The 20,603-nt window shown below is 36.7% G+C and overlaps 1 protein-coding gene across 2 annotated transcripts; it reads left to right on the forward strand.

The window, feature by feature from the left end:
* On the forward strand, window positions 1–20,214 carry LOC127630104 (inward rectifier potassium channel 13-like). Of its 2 annotated transcripts, XM_052107537.1 has the most exons (5): window positions 1–73; window positions 1,498–1,675; window positions 9,714–9,828; window positions 14,454–14,963; window positions 18,802–20,214. In XM_052107537.1, exons 4-5 carry the CDS (start codon window positions 14,483–14,485, stop codon window positions 19,407–19,409), a joined length of 1,089 nt encoding a protein of 362 aa, XP_051963497.1. In that variant the 5' UTR covers window positions 1–73; window positions 1,498–1,675; window positions 9,714–9,828; window positions 14,454–14,482; the 3' UTR covers window positions 19,410–20,214. The 2 variants fall into 2 exon arrangements, with proteins under 2 accessions (XP_051963497.1, XP_051963496.1); XM_052107536.1 differs by lacking the exons at window positions 1–73; window positions 1,498–1,675 and having other exon boundaries at window positions 9,641–9,828.
* The last annotated feature ends 389 nt before the right edge of the window (window positions 20,215–20,603 follow it).

Below are 20,603 nucleotides of genomic sequence, written 5' to 3' on the forward strand. Positions count from 1 at the left end.
TTTCTAATTTGTAGATTTGTTCTTGCAATGCCACAACAAATTACAGGGATGCAAACTCATGAGGGGCAAAAAGGTAAGACAATCACTGGTCCACGACATTTGTTTCTGGGGATATTGTTTTTAAAGAATAAGCTAAAAGCACAAATTCCAGCTATTTTAGTGATTCAAGTTTAAAATTGTAAGAAACCCTCCACATGACAAGAGTTGCAGACAGTGTCACAGAGGGGTGATTTTATGAGTTTGCCACATAACAAAAGCGGGAGGTGTGCACAATAAACATTGAAAACAGAGAGAAAAAGAGAAAAAGCTTGCAGTTGCTTTGATAGCAGAAAGTAATAAAAGGACTCTTTTATGTTTAAGTCTAAGCGTTTTCTTGGTGAATTTATATTAGTTCAATAACTGGGGTCTCTGATATTCGTAAACGATAAGGTAATATTTAATAAAAAGAAATGATGAGACATTCAATGTCTCTTCACAAATTTGGACAGTTTTTAAATATTTCTTGTTGCTTAGTACTCTCAAAAACATTATTGGTGAATCAAAAAGGTTTGTGTGAAAAACACATTAGTGTGACGTCACTTCATAGACTTCAATGTATTCTGCAGCGCTGACGCGAGTCATGTGAAAGACCCTTAACGCGTATAAATATCACTCACTTTTGCACATTAATCATTGCTCTTCACAATCACAAATAGCACACTAATGTGCCGCGGCACAGTGGTTGGGAAACACTGGTCTAGTGCAAAAGCAAGCATGTGCCGGATGCCCATATATCTTTGTATAAATTCACAATATGCCTATATTTTCAGACTCTGCACCACTGACTTGTCATGAGAATATGTTAGGTGGTTGGTGCGTTATAACAGTTTCCTTAATCATGTATTTTGTAGCATGTCGGAAACGCTGTATTGACCAGTCAGCATCTAAGACTGGAACTGTCCTTTTTATAATAATTATTACATAATTATTAAATTTGTAACAGGGATTCAAACTTTTTCTCTCGAGGTACCCACAAAAAAAGAAACACTGCTCTATGTTCCACAGTGTGGAAGATGACCGTATGTCTTGTCAGATCCAGTCAAGCAGAGCAAAGTTGAGCTATCCAAACATAAATACAACTGTCACTCTCTCAGAGTCAGTATGTGAAAAGGAAAATCAGTAAATTCAAATTTGAACTGCAATGAAATCAGAGAATTTGAGTGTGCATTAGTGTATTCTGCTTATATTTTCTCGATGATTCACTCTTTTTATTGGACGCTTAAACAAAGCCAGTTCTGTCTGGGCCTTAGCAAACACACAAAATCCCCAAAAAGTGGTTGAAGTAAAATGTGTACTTTTCAATGTCTACTAAATGTCTTTATCTTCAGAACTTTCATTTAGTACAGATATGCATAAGTAGAACTAGTTATTTTAGACTAATAATAAACCTACCAAACCCAACAGAGGCATAATTACCCAACCATCTTTTATCTCACGTCCTTTCTCTCTTTCCATCAGGTGAATCATAATCATCAGAAAAGTGTCAGTGGTCGCCAAGGAGGCGGTGTTCCCATTTTGATTCTCTTGGGAATACTGAACGTCTGGGTTCCTATTTTAAGAACCTACTTAAGAATTTGGGCTCCTGTGGAAGCGGACCATGCCAACTAAAATGATCTCAAAGCCTCTTAATCATAATGTGAGTGAAACCACAGCTCAAGCCAAGACCTCAGGAACTTTTCACTATTTTTTAAACATTTCACAAATGTGTACCTGTCAGAAACATCTGAATCTGTGATGTGATTTTATGGAATTGGTTTCTTATGGTATTTTTAAAAGGAATATTCCAGGTTCAATACAAGTTAAACTCAGTCGACAGCATTTGTGAAATGTCGATTTCAACAAAAATTAACTTTGACTCGTCCCTCCTTTTCTTTAAAAAAATATCTGGGTTACAGTGAGGCACTTACAATGGAAGTGAACAGGCCCGTTCCGTAAACATTCAAATGCACACAATTTTTAAATTATAGCCACAAGATGTAAACAATATGCAAGTTAACATGATTTTAGTGTTATAACATCGCTTAATAACCTTTTCTCTGAAAAGTAATTGCCAATTTTACAACCTTGTTGCCATGAAGGTGTAATGTCAACAAACCCTAAAACCCCAAAGCGACTGTAAAAATGATGAATTAAACAAAATTCTAAGCTTCAAATTTGTGCCTTTGAACCCTCCAAAAATTGGCCGTGTTAAAAATACATTTGTGTTTATCAACATTATGCCTCAAATGCTGCTAGTGTAATAAATTTGAATTGGCAAATAACTGACCTCAATGGCATGAAACTGAAATGTTTCATGCCATTGAAATCTAAAAAATATATGAGAAATTCCAAATGCTCAGAGCTGCACAAAACTGCCCAAACAACCAGAAATTTTGAAGATGGTGAAATAATTAACTTCAGGCCATGCACCAACTGTGCTACGGACATGAATGATACCTAAAGTTATGCAGCTTGTTGAAGGGAGGTGCTTTAGTACTTTTCTGCATGATCCCATAGACTTACAATAAACGAGATACCCAATTAATACCTAGGAACCAGAATATCATAGAGACCAGCAACTACCTCGCAGTTGCTCAGAACACCCTTGAAACTGCTTAGCAACAAACTAAGAAAAATTATTCAGAACACATTAGCAACCCCATAGCCACTCCCTGGCAACCACCAACAACACCCTAGCAATGTGGCAGGGAGTGTTTAACAGGAAAGCACTATTTACAATTTCAGAAACATGTAACATTTTCTATTGTAAAGTTTTCTATTGGCTTAAATGCTCTTCGATCTGAGAGTCTGTGTGTTAAAGAGAGAATGGAAAAAGTTCCGTTCTCTCTTTTGCTCACAGACCACCCCTCGTTTTTTTTGCCACTTTTCCATTCCTCCCTTTTCACTCGTTCCCTCTTTCTTATTCCCTTCGTCTCTTTTTCTCTCAGTCAGACAGTGTTTCTCCTGTTTTGTGACCTGGTTTCACAGTAACAGTAGAACTGAGCTAACACAAAGCCAGCCTCTGTATGCATGTTTGTGTGTGTGTGTATTTGGACATGTAATGTGTGTTTTCACTGGCCTCAGGAATTTGTAATTGTCTTTTTAGGCTTGTATGCCTCATGAGGCAGGCAAATACTATTCAAACAATATCCATAGATTTACATGTTTTTGCCTAATAGACCTCCATATTGTTAAATAGCCCTTAATGCCTGTATTTAACACTCATACAAACACACACAAATACAGATTCCTGTGATATCTGATGAGGAAATAACATAATAACACAATATCAACAAGAAATAAATCAAGTGTAACACCAAAACATTTGTTGTGGCTAGAAGTGAAGCAAAGTTAGTTTAAAGTCACCTCTTTGAACGTGAATTATTCAGCATAATATATATATATAGGTATACGCTGATGAGCCAAAACATTATGACCACTCACAGGTGAAGCAAATAACATTGATCATCTCCTAATAAGGCCACATGTCAAGGTCTGGGTAGATTTGATGCTAAGTGAACAATCAGTTCTCATATTCAGTGTGTTGTGTGCAGAAGAAATGGGCTGGAGTAAAGACCTGAGCGACATTGACAAGGGCCAAATCGTTATGGCCAGACAACTGGGTCAGAGCATCTCTGAAACGGTAAGGCTCGTGGGGTACTGATGACCTCTGTCCTCCGTTGAAAGTGCCTACAATGCCCACACGAGAGTCAGAACTGGACATTGGAGCAGTGGAAGTAGGTCAACTGGTCAAATAAGTCTCGTTTTATTTTACATCATGTGGAAGGCCGTGTGCATTCACCTGCGGAAGTGATGGCACCAGGATGCACTGTAGGTAGATGACAAGCCGGTGTAGCAATGTTCAGCTGGAAAACTCTGGATCCGGCTGTTCATGTGGATGTCAATTTGACACGTGCCACCTAAACATCGTTGCACACCAGGTACACCCCTTCATGGCAATAGTATTCCCTGATTCCCTGAATGGTTTAGGAGCACCTCAATCCATCTTGGCGGCACACGGAGGACTAACAGCATATTAGTCAGGTCGTCATAATGTTTGGGCTCATCTGTGTATATACAGTATACACATAAATAAATCTATATATATATGTATATATATATATATATGTATATATGTCTTTACCAATGAAAGTGATGGATTTAACATAATGGTTGATACATGGAGAAAAATAAAATAATATATAATTTAGAGTTATATCATTTTTAAATCCTCTGTTCTATTTCAGTGACAAGCCATTTCTATGTGTATTTGTGGATGATTGTGTCTACTAAAATGTGCTCCATGTGCTTTAGAGCCTCTGTGAAACATTTGTTGAGAGAGAGAGAGAGAGAGAGAGAGAGAGAGAGAGAGCCTCAGTTTTCCTAGTTTGAGTATTTATTGCTTCGAATTGTTTCAGCTCAAGTGCGCCATCTGCTGGAATTTAATGTATTAAACAAGGCAAATCGTTCTAATTTATTATGGCCAATGTTCATCACATAAAAAAATAATAGATACTACAGAAAAATATTGAATCGAAAATAATTATTGACAAAAAATGCAATAAAAAAACGTTTTAAGCTATATTAATGCATATTAGATATATTATAAGCTTTTCAGGTAAATTAGCAAAAAGGAATATTAAACAGTTCCTGAGGGATATGCAGTATAGTGCCAGGATAATAAAAATGAATATAGCCAGGATGTCGTTTTTTTTTTTTTTTTTTTTTTGAAACTTTAAAGTTCAACTATGAACTTCTGACCATTAAAATCACTGTATAATGGCATAAAAAGATTAAGGCATGGGTTACCCAAAGTTTTGTTGAAAGAAAAATATATTACTAGATCACTTGTAATGATCCAGTAGATCTACATGAATGAGCAGTGAAGGTCAATTATCACTTTTTTACAAAAATCCTCTAGGTCCTTTTAGTTCCTTGGTTGCCTTGCATGCGCTGCACGTTTGAGTTCTCTCCCACAGCGGCTCAATGATTTTGAGGCCCAGCTCTGCTTTAGGACAATTGAGGGACTCATACACAACTATCACAAAAGGCTGCAAACAATCATTGATGCTGGAGGACGCAACACGTGATACACAATATAAACTTTAAGCAGGATCTTTTGGATGATTTACGAATAACATAGACATTAACTCTTTCCCCAAATAACAAATCTTTAGGCTAAAACGTTTGAATGTTGAAGGAAAAATACTTTTTATAAATTTCAGCTCATTTGAGACTTTTGGTTGTGTAATTTGAATAAAAATAAATGCAAACATTTGCTCTTGTTATTTATACTCATTAATAAAAAAAAAAACTGTATGCATTATTAAAGACTTAGAATTTGTTTTCTTAAAATAGTTTTAGATTAAGTATAGCATGTCCCACTACAGGACACTTCTTGATGAGTATTGTCAACTACCCAGTTATTATATTGTCTTTTGGAATATTCTGCAGGTAAAATATCTGTTTTGCTAGATGTTAAACAAATGGCAAGCTTTATGGCTAAAAATGAACAGATTCTGCAAGGACAATGTGAACTATAAAATTTAATGAATATATTACTGAAAAAATATTAGTGTCACTCTCAGTCCTACTTAACTTTTTCCACCAGTTCACTTTAGTTCTGCAGTGACAAATAAATTTTTAAAAGTAGAAAATTCAATGTAGTTTTTTTTATAAATGCGAGGCCATAAAACAAAATATTTCATAATAATGCATAATTAGAAAATGCTATTTAGATTGAGCATGTTACTCTGCAGGACATATCATGTAAACTACCCATCAAGTATATAAAAGATCCAAAATACAAGCAATTTACATAAATATGTCATTTGTCATTTGAATGGTTGCCTAAAAAGCATCTGTAAAAGAACATTGATTGCATTGTAGATAAAATGGAGTCATTCGTTGTTATCTTTTATGTGAACACCTTTAGAATTCTAATCACTTCAATGAACTGAGACTCTCAGCTGTGTGATGCAACCATTCTGTATTCAAATGTGATGCTGCAGAAAATGATACTAGCTGATCCGTTACATGTTTGTAGCATTTTCCCAAGAGCAACAAAGTCTCCTGCTTTTCAGAGCATTCTAAGAACAAGACCCCTCACTTTTAGAGCTTCACAAGAGATCTCAACGTGAGTGCATTAACATGCATGATCTTGCACGATTGCCAGACAAGCCGAAAACACGTTCATGTAAACGCTTTAAACGGTTTTCCATTAGGGTAAGGTCACAAACGGTTTCTGCATAAATCGATCGACGCATGTAGATTTTTGCCCATTTTGCATTCCATGTATTCTTGCAGTTTTATCCAAAGTGTGCAGGTGTTGTGCACATACCTGTTTATGTTTAAAGTCAAAAGCCGATTTCAAGTCTCATGTAAACACTTGTTACTTCCATAGGCGTGAGGTTATGTAAACACTTTAAACTGATTTCTCTTGGGGGCCCAAAAGTGGATAAAGCATAAACCAAACCAGTTTATTACCCGAATATTGCGTTCCATGTAATCCATCTAAGCATTCTTACTGGTTCGCCCAATGTGCGTTAGTTTTGTGTGCATACCTGGTTTCAAAAGCAGAGAATACAATTATTTAAAGTCTCGTGAAAATAAAGAAGAAAAAAAAGTCTGGTATAAACTCGTTTTATTTTTTATATGTGGATTTTTGGTAAATTTCCAGCATAGTGGTGTGCAAACGCACTCTCAAACTCTATAGATACCATATGCAACATAAAAAAGTAACCTATTTAAAAAAAAATAATAATAAACAGTGAGGTTTACACATTTAAATTTCACAACATCATATTGAAATGCTTACAGTGAGGAAAATAAGTATTTGAACACCCTGCTCTTTTGCAAGTTCTCCCACTTGGAAAACATGGAGGGGTCTGAAATTGTCATCGTAGGTGCATGTCCACTGTGAGAGACATAATCTAAAAAACAAAATCCAGAAATCACAATGTATGATTTTTTAACTATTTATTTGTAAGATACAGCTGCAAATAAGTATTTGAACACCTGAGAAAATCAATGTTAATATTTGGTACAGTAGCCTTTGTTTGCAATTACAGAGGTCAAACGTTTCCTGTAGTTTTTCACCAGGTTTGCACACACTGCAGGAGGGATTTTGGCCCACTCCTCCACACAGATCTTCTCTAGATCAGTCAGGTTTCTGGGCTGTCGCTGACAAACACGGAGTTTGAGCTCCCTCCAAATTCTCTATTGGGTTTAGGTCTGGAGACTGGCTAGGCCACGCCAGAACCTTGATATGCTTCTTACAGAGCCACTCCTTGGTTATCCTGGCTGTGTGCTTCGGGTCATTGTCATGTTGGAAGACCCAGCCTCAACCCATCTTCAATGCTCTAACTGAGGGAAGGAGGTTGTTCCCCAAAATCTCGCAATACATGGCCCCGGTCATCCTCTCCTTAATACAGTGCAGTCGCCCTGTCCCATGTGCAGAAAAACACCCCCAAAGCATGATGCTACCACCCCCATGCTTCACAGTAGGGATGGTGTTCTTGGGATGGTACTCATCATTCTTCTTCCTTCAAACACGGTTAGTGGAATTATGACCAAAAAGTTCTATTTTGGTCTCATCTGACCACATGACTTTCTCCCATGACTCCTCTGGATCATCCAAATGGTCATTGGCAAACTTAAGACGGGCCTTGACATGTGCTGGTTTAAGCAGGGGAACCTTCCGTGCCATGCATGATTTCAAACCATGACGTCTTAGTGTATTACCAACAGTAACCTTGGAAACGGTGGTCCCAGCTCTTTTCAGGTCATTGACCAGCTCCTCCCGTGTAGTTCTGGGCTGATTTCTCACCTTTCTTAGGATCATTGAGACCCCATGAGGTGAGATCTTGCATGGAGCCCCAGTCCGAGGGAGATTGACAGTCATGTTTAGCTTCTTCCATTTTCTAATGATTGCTCCAACAGTGGACCTTTTTTCACCAAGCTGCTTGGCAATTTCCCGTAGCCCTTTCCAGCCTTGTGGAGGTGTACAATTTTGTCTCTAGTGTCTTTGGACAGCTCTTTGGTCTTGGCCATGTTAGTAGTTGGATTCTTACTGATTGTATGGGGTGGACAGGTGTCTTTATGCAGCTAACGACCTCAAACAAGTGCATCTAATTTAGGATAATAAATGGAGTGGAGGTGGACATTTTAAAGGAAGACTAACAGGTCTTTGAGGGTCAGAATTCTAGCTGATAGACAGGTGTTCAAATACTTATTTGCAGCTGTATCATACAAATAAATAGTTAAAAAATCATACATTGTGATTTCTGGATTTTTTTTTTTAGATTATGTCTCTCACAGTGGACATGCACCTACGATGACAATTTCAGACCCCTCCATGATTTCCAAGTGGGAGAACTTGCAAAATAGCAGGGTGTTCAAATACTTATTTTCCTCACTGTAATTTTTATCAAAATGATATAAAACAACTATCCATCCATCCATCCAAATTCTATAGCCAGGTAGTGCTTGTGCCTATCCAAGCTGTCTCGAGCCCAAGGCAGGGAAACACCCTGGACATGTGGCCAGTCATCACAGAGCTAAAACACACATACATTAGAGTTGATGGAGAATGTAGAGTCTCCAATCAACTTAACCTATATTTGTATTTTACTGTGGGGGGAAACTGGAGCTCCCAGAGGAAACCCACACGAACATGAGAACATGCTAACTCCAATTTCAATTTTTGTTTACTGAATTTTGTTAAGAAATTCAATGTGTAAATCTTAAATAGGCTTAAATAGTTTTTTTTAGGGAATTGTGTAATGTTTAAAAAAACGAAATGATAAAACTTAAAATATTTTGATTTATAATTTTACTTTATTAAAGATTATTAAATTCAATTTGATGGAATTTTGATACGAAATTAAATGTGTAAATCATAAAAATAGGCTTAAATAGTTTTTTTTAGGGAATTGTGTAATGTTTAAAAAAACGAAATGATAAAACTTAAAATATTTATATTTTTTATTTAACTTTATTATAGATTAATCAATACAATTGTGTAATGTGTAATTTTGTAATGCAATTGAAATGTGTAAATATTGTATATATATATATATATATATATATATATATATATATATATATATATATATATATATATATATACTGTATAGTCAAGATTACATTAAATATTTTTTTTTTATTCGCTAAAAAAAAAAAGTAATATGAACTCAAATAATTCTCATAATGTCAAAAACCAAATAATTTGTTCATCTGATTTGGTTATTAACAAATTATTTGAGCTATGCGATCCACATTAATTTATAGCTCTATACTGTCTAATTTTTATTTTTTTTTCCTATGGAATTTTGGAAATGTCACACCTACAGGAGAATCAAATTGTCGTCTAGTTTTTGCTAAAAAAAAAAACTTTTCCTGTAAGTGAGAGACATTACACTCATGCAAATACAATAGACAAAATATGTGTGGGTTTTTCCCCTTAACCGAAAAAGAAAGAGTAATTTGCAGTATTTGATAAACGCCAAGCTACTGTTCTTTTCAACACACTTCAGCACACACACAGAAGTGACTCTAGGTGTTCTCCTCCTCTTTCAAGCATTCCTAATTGGCCACATGCTGAGTAATGTGACCAATGAGTTGCAGGGCCGTCTCTCTTTGAGTGTGAGTTTGCAGTTCTTTAGTGCATATGACTTTTTGGGTGTCTCATACAGAAGGCTGGAGGTACACAGCTGCTCATACTCTGGAACTCTTTGGAACATCTCAAAAGGTCTCATACTACGTCAAAGCATTGAGGAATCCTTAATAAAGCCCAAGGAGTGACGCTTGGTGAGTAAAGCGGTGTCTGTGTGAAAGAGAAGTGAACTTTTAAATGTTCTATTAGAGAGATATTTATATATAATAAATAGATTTGCACTTAGAAAGGGTGACCATGATTAATCACAAACTCAGCTGAAAACCTATTGAAACAAATGGCCTTTTTATTAGCACAGGACAGTGTTTGCATGTGAATGTGTCTTATCAACAACCATCCATTTATTTACAAAGGATGCCCATTTTGAAGTCTCCAATTTTTAATGTTTTATAGAGAATTCTGTCATTTACTCACCCTGATGTTGTTTAAATCCCATGGATTTATTTTGTCAGTGGAACACAAAAGGAGATGTTCAGCAAAATGACAGCTTCAGTCACCATTCACTTATGGATGGTATATATGGGGATTAGATGCAATGAAAGTGAATGGTGAAGGAGACTAACTTAAATCCTTAAATCTTCTTTTCTGTTCCACAGATAAAAGAAAGTCATAAATGTTCAGAACAACAAAATGAGTAAATCAAGACATAATTTTCTTCTTTTTTGTTATACTAAATTTTTCATTTTTTGGGTGAACTATTCCCTTTTGAATCTTCTATTTTTCTTTTTTCCTTCATGCTTTTTCTCCCTGATTCTTAATCACACACACACACACACACACACACACCTGAAATAATCATTTACCCATGAGCACACCAGACTCATTTGCACTCTGACACGTTGAACTGTGTGCTGTGGAGAGTCACTCAGTTTTAATCAGATGAAATCTCTGGTTAAACTTGTAACTAAACTCACCGAAACCAAACACGTAATTTTTTTCATTCAAATGAATCCCAAAGTTCACATGAGGAAACCACGCGCAACATACTACAGTCCGGCGGCTTACAGTAATTGACAGCAAAGCCAACTCAAACTCTCTCTCTCGCTACACACACACACACACACACACTTCCCCCCAAAGGTCCAGGTTAATCTTATATCCAGGAATCAGCTGGTCATTGTTTTGCTATTGTTTTTCGTGTCACAGTAAGCAAGGTGATGTGTCATTGAAGTAGCTTAATAATTATAGAGATGTCAATCAAAGGCATGGCTGATGAAAGGAAACTATTATCTAAGAAACGATAGAATTGCTAGAAAACCAATCATGAAATGCTGGCAAAATGGTCTATATCTATATTTCAACATGGTCTCTTGAGAATTCATCACAATACATGAGGTAGCAAAATTGTATACATTTGTACAATTTAATTTGTATGCAAGCATACGGCTTATACATCAACCAATCACATACACTTCTCAAACACATGTTCAGTACCTTGCTTCCATATTACACATCAGGTCTTTTAACATTAATATCATGGTTATGTTTACACTCTGGGTAGGGTCCGGTGTTACAGTCTATGATTAGGTTTAGGGTTTGGGTTTGGTATTAAAATTACGAAAACACAGTTTTGAGAAAAAACAAGCATCTCTCATTGGTGGGTGTATAACTTGTATGATTACGTACAAATGAACTCGAATTGATACGAATTCACTGTAACTATTACTATTCGTACTATTGGGATGTTGATGATATCGGGTTGCTATATTTACATCTAATGTTTAACTTGGACATCAGGGCTGGACTGGTAATTTGGCATACCGGGCCTTTTCCCGGTGTGGCACGACGCACTTTGGGGCCGATCAGGGGTGGACTGACCATCGGGAGAACCGAGCGGGCTGGTGGGTCAGCCACGAAACGTGCCGAATGGGCCGCGATAAGCAAAAATGAGCCGGCGCGTTATGCAGAACAGACTACAAAACGGCGCCGTGATATGCAGAAAAGTATTTTGGCTCACTAACTCCACCCCCCCACTCAACAGTTGGGCCAGTTGCCATGTAAAATCCAGGGCCGATTTCTCTTCCCAGTCCAGCCCTGTTGGACATCACAACAAATAGAAACAACTTTACTATGGCTTATATGTAATAGAATCATGTATGTTAAAAGCTTCTTGTTCCTCAAGATGTTTACTGATATGTGTCATGATATTGTGTAAAAACATAACATATGAGAGGGAGAGCGAGAGATATAGTATAGTATACTAACTCACTAATCTAGTAGTACTGTATCATACTTATATTTTCGTAGTATATAGTATGCATAATGCACATTTTCTGTATTCATGTTTCATTAGCAAAGTTTTACATACCAAAGGAACAATGGCATGGCATATAGCATTACAATTTCCACAAACAGTGGTAATATCGATATCACTATCAGCTGAGCTCATTTTGATGTTTGCCTGTGGCCAGACCAGGTCACATGAAAAACATGCGCTGTGATGTTCAAACACGCACATAGATGCAGTTTAACATTCACTATCTTCAACTCCGTTTATCATGTGATTCTCTCATGAAGTTTAGGTTCACAGTATAAAGTGAATATTTATCAATACGCTTTGTTTTCCAGTAAAAATATCTTTGAAAATATCCTTGGACCAAACTACATTTATGTGAGAAACAAAATTGTGTAAGATTATTAGACTTCTGAGAATAAATCTTAAATTATATATTTTTTTATCAATACCCATTGGCATTTTGTTCTTGTTCAAAGCATAAACCTCCCTAAATTTGCTTCAATTTATGCTTAAAACAAACACACACAAAAATCAATGGGGTTAGACAAATAAACATAAGGTTTATTATCTCTCTTATTATCTTTTGCCGTATCTTACATATTTAAAGTCTATATCAAAACTTCTGATATGCTTCAATCAAAAGAGTTCTTCATTTTCAAGGATCAGGTTCAGGTCAGGCTAATGAGACCTGAGTCATCAATATGCTAGTGTTTGTGTCCTTAAAACGATTTAAGCTCATTTTCCCCCATCTAGTGCAACATTCCCTGTCCTCACCCAGGGAGTACCTGGAAGGCAAGTTAACATTTGTTCATTTAAAAAAAAAGAACGTGTGAAACTCTCGTCTTATTTACAGTTTAACTTCAAGCATCGGCATCAATTCACCCTCACGCTCAGACATTTTCACTTACTGTCAGGACTTTCTAAAGTGTATAAATCAAGGCCAAAATGTTGTTAAGCTGGTAAGCACACTGATCATCCAGACTGACCATCTGTCAAGTGCATAAAACCCCTCTATAGCAAACCAGACCAGCCAAGACTAGCTAGGACCAGCAAACCATGTTAGGCTGGTGTAAACTGTTTTATTGTTGTTGTTTTCAGCGGAGTACTGATATTACAGGCCATTTTAAATAGTTATACAAGTGGGATGTAATCTCTTTCAGGTTAAGAAATGTGAAACATTAAAAAAAAAAAAAAAACATTTTGGTTATGAGTTATGCTTTTTAATTACTTGCTGTAGTCTAGCAGATATTGAGAGCAAGAGAGATATAGAAAGAGAGAGAGAGAGAGAGAACAGTGAAAGAATAAAGGATTTAACACACATTCCTTCTGTCCCTTCCACACACACACCCCACTGAGATTCATCACCAATTAAATCACCTGGCAGCCACATTAGTGCAGAACTACACACTCTACACAACACAAGTTACACAACATAACATCTCTTCCTTTCCTTTTCTCACTTTTGAAAGAATAAAAAAGTGATTAAGCTGAAAACACATCTGTTCCGTGAGCACTTAACCAATCCACACTAATTGCACTTACTATTTAATAATAATATAAAAACCTTTCTTTGTCTCTTTCTTCTGCGCTAGTTATTTTGTACCACTCCAGCTACTCTGAGAATTTAGCAGTGCCAAACTGCAGATATTGTTGACTTTTGTATGACAAAATGCTTTCTGTGTTCCTCCTTTGTAAGTCACTTTGGATAAAAGCATCTGCTAAAGGAATATATGCAAATGAAAATGTAATATTTTTATACTGCTGATTAATCTGTTAAAGGCCCCATGAAATCAAAATTGTGCAATGCAACAGATGTTAGGCAGAATGATCAGTCACCATTCAATTGGAATATGTTCTTTGGAAGAAAGAAAGACCGAATTTCATTTTTGGGTGAACTGTCCCTTTAAATAAATATTCTGGGTTCAGCTCAATTGACAGCATTTTTGGCATAATATAATGATTACCACAATTTTTTATTTATTTATTTTGACTTGCCCTCCCCTTTTCAAAAATCTAAAATCTGTGATCGATCTGTAAACATTGAAATACTCACTATTTCAGATTATACCCACAAGACATAAACAATATGCATGTTAACATGATTTAACTGTGATAAAATGTCACACTAACCTTTTCTGTGTAAAGTTAGACCCAATTATACAAGTTCATTGCAATTACGATGTAATGTCAACAAACCCTAAACCCTAAAATTAGTTTACAGCTCAAATAACCCTTGAGTTTTAACAGAAGTATTAATGTAAGGGCTTTTATGAAATTATAAGCTTCACATTTCAGTCTTTAAACCCTCCAAAAATTGGCCCCATTCACTTCCATTGTAAGTGTCTCACTGTAACCAGGATTTTTAGATTATATTTAATTTTTTAAGAAAAAGAGTGATGAGATAAAATAATCAACACTATGCCTCAAATGCTGTCGATTGAGCTTAACTTGTATGGAACGTGATATTCCGATAATATGGTAATCTGCTGATCTTTTTAACTAATCGAGAGCTCTCTTCTCCAGGTTCCAGTTGCTCACCAGTTCCCATTGCCATGACAAGCAATACCAGTGACCATAATGCTGCCTCCTGCCTACTGATGACAAAACCTTCTCGTCAGCGACTGGTCAGCAAGGATGGGCGAAGCCTGATGCGAGCCAATGCAGGGCGCAGAGAGACATGTTCGGGTGCCCTACGCGACATGTGGGGGACATGGCTGGCGCTGCGGTGGCGATGGGTGGTGCTGGCATTCTGCGGCTCCTTCCTGCTTCACTGGCTGATATTTGCAGTGCTGTGGTACCTGCTCGCCCGTGTTAACGGAGACCTGGATGTGCCCGACCATGACAACCCACCGCCAGGCCACATACTATGCGTCAAACATGTAAATGGCTTCACTGCCGCATTCTCTTTTGCCCTCGAGACGCAGCTGACCATCGGGTATGGCACCATGTACCCCATCGCTGACTGTCCATTAGCCATAGCATTGCTCGCTCTACAGATGCTGCTGGGCCTGATGCTTGAAGCCTTCATCACTGGTACACATGTAGTCTTCATTATTATGTCCCAAGCAAAACATTTCACAAAAATACAGTTGTATGGTTTTAAACGATAAAACAATCGATCGTATTGTACAAAATGAAGACAAAAATTATTTAGACACTTTCAGGTAGTCAAATGGTAGTGAAACATGCCCACAGTTAATACCCTACCACTCTAGTAAGACACCTGTGTGAACTTGAGGGGAACTGACTTCATACATCCACTACAAATCACCTTGACACCACTTGGTTAAAAGTAATTTATGAAATGCACACACACAAAAAAGGGAAGTTAGTTCTGAAAGAAAGTCACATTTTTATGTGTGACAAAGAAATATTCTGGATTCAATACAAAAGTTAAGCTCAATCGACAGCATTTGTGGTATAATGTTAATTTCAACCAAAAATATGAACTCATTGCATTTTTTGCGACAGACTAGTAAGCTACCAGGAATACAGGGTTTAAGATGGCATTACTCGTGGTGTTACTTCATCATTGCAATGAAGTTGCAAAATTTACATAGAAAACTTAACATAGAAAAGGTTAGTAAGCCATTTTATAGCACTAAAATCGTGTTAAAATGCATATTATTTGGCCCATTCACTTTCATTGTAAGTGCCTCACTGGAACCCAGATTTGAGCTTTTTTTAAATAAACGAGGGACTAGTCTAAATTCATTTTTGTAGTAATCCACATTATGCCAGCTTAACTTGTAATAAATATTCCTTATACTTTTTGGGTCCACTGTAATGTGGTAAATATAATTTCCATTATTGCTTATACCAGAAGAATTTTTGTCTGTTGAAGATTTCAAAATGCCTCCCTGTTTGTAGGTGTAAACATCAGCACAGCGAGCTAAACTGTAACTTCTTAAAACAAACATTGGAAAGAAATGGAAATTCATTTGAAAGATGATAAATTAGTTACCATAGTTCATCTTACAGTGACTCAGCATACTGTACATAAGTCACGCGGAACTTTAGTTCTCATGCTTGTAAGACTGAGCTCAAAAAATACTTCATTTATTTGACACATAAAACTCATCACGAGAACCTCAGAACTAGGTCTATTAGAAACATTACAATCCTTGCTTTGTAGTGGGCAGAACTATGACCCTGGGGTATTTGGTCCTGAGACTTTCAGGGTAAATGTGGAGGGACTCTAGAGTTCCTATTAAAATATACACTCACAAGCACTTTATTAAGAAGACTATTGTCCTAGTAAAGTGCTCAACACGGTCTTCTGTTTTTGTAGCCTGTGTGTTGTACGTTCGGAGATGCTATTCTGCTCACCACAATTGTACAGAGTGGATATCTGAGTTACCGTAGCCGTTCTGTCAGCTCAAACCAGTCTGGCCATTCTCTGTTGACCTCTCTCATCAACAAGGTGTTTCCATCCACAGAACTGCCACTCACTGGATGTTTTTTGTTTTTGGCACCATTCTGAGTCAATTCTATAGTCTGTTGTGCTTGAAAATGCCAGGAGATCAGCAGTTACAGAAATACTCAAACCAGCCCGTCTGGCACCAACAATCATGCAATTTGTTTCCACATTATGATGATTGATGTGAACATTAACTGAAGCTCCTGACCCGTATCTGCATGATTTTATGCATTGCACTGCTGCCACATGATAGGCTGATTAGATAATCGTATGAATAAGTAGGTGTACAGGTCGTCCTAATAAAGTATACCGTAAGTGTACATTTAAAAAAAATATAAATAGATTAATAAGCATTGAATTTAAGGGTAAGGCACTCAATCCTACTCCTAGAAGTCCATTGTCATGATTTTATTTTCAAAACTAACACACCGTAACTTGCAAATCAAGGTCTTTGGGTTTATAGCCAGTAATGTAGTCTAGGGCATATGCAGGCATATGACGTATGCCCACCTATATTGGGATTTTGCATATGGCAACCTAAAATAAGTGATGATGCGTATGGCCGCCACAATAACGTGTAGGCTTTTGACCCAGAATTTCAATCCACTAACACGATGCCACAGCACCGTTGAGTGAGTTGCAATTTTTATTTTAAAAAGTGTACAGAGATTCTCTCCAAATGCGCACCGAGCATCATATATATATATATATGACAACAGTTTATTTACATTTATGTGTAACACAAGAAAAGAAATCTGCCAATGGGGTGAGAAATGTTTACTTGTTTTAACATTGAATAATGTTTATTTTCTTGTGCCCATTGGCAAATAGTTTTATTATTATTATTATTGTTTAAAGCATAAATATCACTAAATGTAGTTGGATAGATATGTCTCAGAACAAGACTTAAATGGTCTGCACTTATATAACGCCTGTTTAAGCCTTAACAGTATTCAAAGTGCTTTACACTTGTGACTCATTCACCCACACATTCATACACCAATGGTGGCAGAGCTGCTATGTAAGGTGCTAGCCTGCCATTGGGAGCAACTTGGGGTTCAGTGTCTTGCCCAAGGACACTTCGGCATGTGGAGTCATGTGGGCCGGGATTCGAACCACAAACCCTGTGATTACAGGCCAACCCGCTCTACCAACTGAGCTCAAAAAATCACATACTGTATGTCAGCATAAAATTAATCCATAAGACTCCAGTGTATTAAGTAATGTCTTCAGAAGCTACAGTATATGATAGGTGTGGGTGAGAAAATGGAAAAGTCAATTTTTACTATAAATTATCCTCCCATCTCAGTCAATCACCACTTTAACTTTCAATTTCACATTCTTCTTCTTGTGTTTTTGGTGATTTACATTCTTCATGCATTCTTCTCCCCTACTGTGCTGGGAGAAGAATTTCTAGCAAAAAAGACTTCAAAATATAATTTTACTCAGTGTTTTTGTCTGTTTTTCAGTAAAAATATCTTATCAATCTTTAATATACATTTACTTGAAAGTAAAATCACATAAGATATAATTTTTTCTTTTCAGAGACTTTAGGAATGATTGGGGGGGGGGATAATAGGTGTTGAGGTCACAAATATTGTGGTCCTCTGGTCCTTTAAGATGCAAGTGCCAAATGCAATCATTTTCTGAATAAAGGCTTTAAAAGCGATAAAGGCCCAAAATGAAATAATGTTTGGTTTCAATATATATATATATATATATATTAATTTCACACAGTACAAGACAAAAACTGTGTCTGCATTGCTAGCAATTTGCCTGTTTTGTGCTCTCTCAAAGAAAAGATGATTTGAATATAATTTGAATTTCTTTTCATCACTGATGTATCTGTAATATGACATGTCTGTGTCAGCTGGCTAGCAAAAAGAAAATACACAAAATAATTTTCTGCCCTCAAGTTATCCCTCGTGGTGTTTTTCACCCCAGTAGAATATTAGCATAATCTTTAATTCAAGAACCCGAACTCTGCTCTTTTCCATACAAAAACGGCTCATATTGACCACTACTGTCAAGGTCCAAAGAGAAAAAATGAAAATCATTATTAAAATACCATAAAAGTAGTCCATATAACACATAGCTGTTGTATGGCACCAGAAAGATTGGAATATAGTGCAATTGTCATATGGACTACTGTTATGATGCCTTTATACTGATCCTTTAATAGTGCTCTATAGTATTTGTCCTTTATGAAGCTTGACAGTTATTGCTCACTATAAACTGTTATTCAATGGATTAGAGCGGCTTACAATATCTATTTTTATGCTCCAAGTAAAAGTAACAGCATCTATGTTTTGAACAACATAAGGGTATTAACAATAGATTACTAGACCTTTCTTTTGATTACTAGACTCTAAATCTTTTTTTTCTCATTAGTTCAAGCTTGCTCACTTTTGTGGCAACCTCTCATTCACTTTCTTTCTCTCTGTCTCTCAGGTGCATTTGTGGCAAAGTTCTCTCGCCCTCAAAAGCGCTGCGGTGGGATCCTGTTTAGTCCGCAGGCCGTAGTGTGTGAGGTCAAAGGTCAACGCTGCTTGATGTTCCGCGTGTGTAACCTGCTTCCCAGGCCACTAGTAGATGTGTGTGTGAGTGCTGTTCTCTATGAAGAACGTGACGATCACATACTCCACCACACCACAATGGAATTCACTGTGGATGACCTGGGGTCACATCCTTGCCCTCTTTTCCTGTCACCTCTGACCTTTCATCACCCCTTATCTCAATCAAGTCCCCTAAACCATGCATTTTCCCCAGCTAGCCAATCACACTTCGAGTTAGTGGTGTTCCTCTCCGCCACTCAGGAGAGCACGGGCTCAGCCTACCATAAGAGGACGTCCTACCTGCAAGAAGAGATCCAGTATGGGAGCTGCTTTACCAAGGCAACTTCTCTGCGCTGGAAAGGGCAGAGCAAAACAGAATATATACTCTATTTTGACACGCAGCCCTCCACACTCACACTCCCAAACACAAAAACCACTGACGCAATGGCGAAAGACAATGTGGTGGTCCAGGTTAACGGGGAGGGCAGTGATGGGGTTGAGTAGCACTGGTTGTGTGTTTGTTTATGGGTGGTTTGGTAAGTAATTACTACACATCTTCTCCGTTCATATAAAGGACATTTCATTTTACAACAACAACCTCCAGTTTTAAACTTATTATACCACAAGACAACCTCAGCTAGCTGTAATCTGGCATTGAAACCTAGTCCATCACAACTACTTTGCTGTTTTGGACACAGTGATCTACACTTACAGCTTCTTCTGCTGCTCAGTACACTGTAATATAGCAACACAAATGAGTGAGAGTCGTTTGAGATGTTTTTGTCAGGCTAACTTATGGGAGTTGATTTTCATTCTTCCAAATTTTTTTGCTGGAGGGAACTATCCACCCCAAATATGTGCCTAAAAACATTTTTTGAAAAGCTTGAAGGCATATGCAAACAGGCAAATTAACAATTATGTAAATAAGTAAAGCATATTAGATTATTTACTAGATTATTTTGGGGGAAAGGAAATCTCAGTATTATCAGTGCAATGCAATTTATGCAAAAACAGAAAAATAAGCCCAATTTTAATGTTGGCATAACACTGCTTGATCTTTATTTTAGATTATTGTAAAGCATGTAGCACATGTATGTACTGTCCATCAGGAAAGGCTGATTGTTTTCACTTTATACTTGTATGTATAAACACATGATTTAAAATAAACTTTCTGAAAGAGAACTGTAGTTGTAATGTTCTCTGATACTGGCAAATTACTTACCGTAAAATTATTTTGCATTGAGTAAACTCTGATCTGTAAAAATGCCTTTATGTTGTATGTGGAGCACAAAAACAGGATTAAAGTATTTGAAGATTTTTGGGTGATCTGTTTTTTTATCCTAACAAAAGCACCAATATTTATGGGTAATACTGGAGAAATTTGGTCCAAAACAATTGAATAAAATTTATATATATATATTTATATATTAAAGATACAAATTAAAAAGGAATATAGATATTATTTACATATAACATCAACATCTTGATTGACCTGACTGTGTGGCATGGAGCATTGTCCTGCTGGAAAAACCAATCCTCAGAGCAAAATGAAACTAGTTTTTTTCAGGGTAACCTTGTACATGGCTTGATCAAGTGTGTATATGGCTTGATCAAGTGTGTATATATATATATATATATATATATATATATATATATATAGTATTCTTTCAGATGAGACGTTCAACCGAGGTTCTGACT

The sequence above is a fragment of the Xyrauchen texanus genome, chromosome 36, assembly GCF_025860055.1.
Source record: "Xyrauchen texanus isolate HMW12.3.18 chromosome 36, RBS_HiC_50CHRs, whole genome shotgun sequence".
Classification (NCBI taxonomy): Eukaryota; Metazoa; Chordata; class Actinopteri; order Cypriniformes; family Catostomidae; genus Xyrauchen; species Xyrauchen texanus.

Bases quoted from the DNA above. Each gene is read 5' to 3' on its own strand.
- LOC127630104 (XM_052107537.1), top strand. From the start codon at position 14,483: ATGACAAGCAATACCAGTGACCATAATGCTGCCTCCTGCCTACTGATG. The intron at 14,964-18,801 runs GTACACATGTAG...TCTGTCTCTCAG, and splicing joins GCTTGAAGCCTTCATCACTG to GTGCATTTGTGGCAAAGTTC.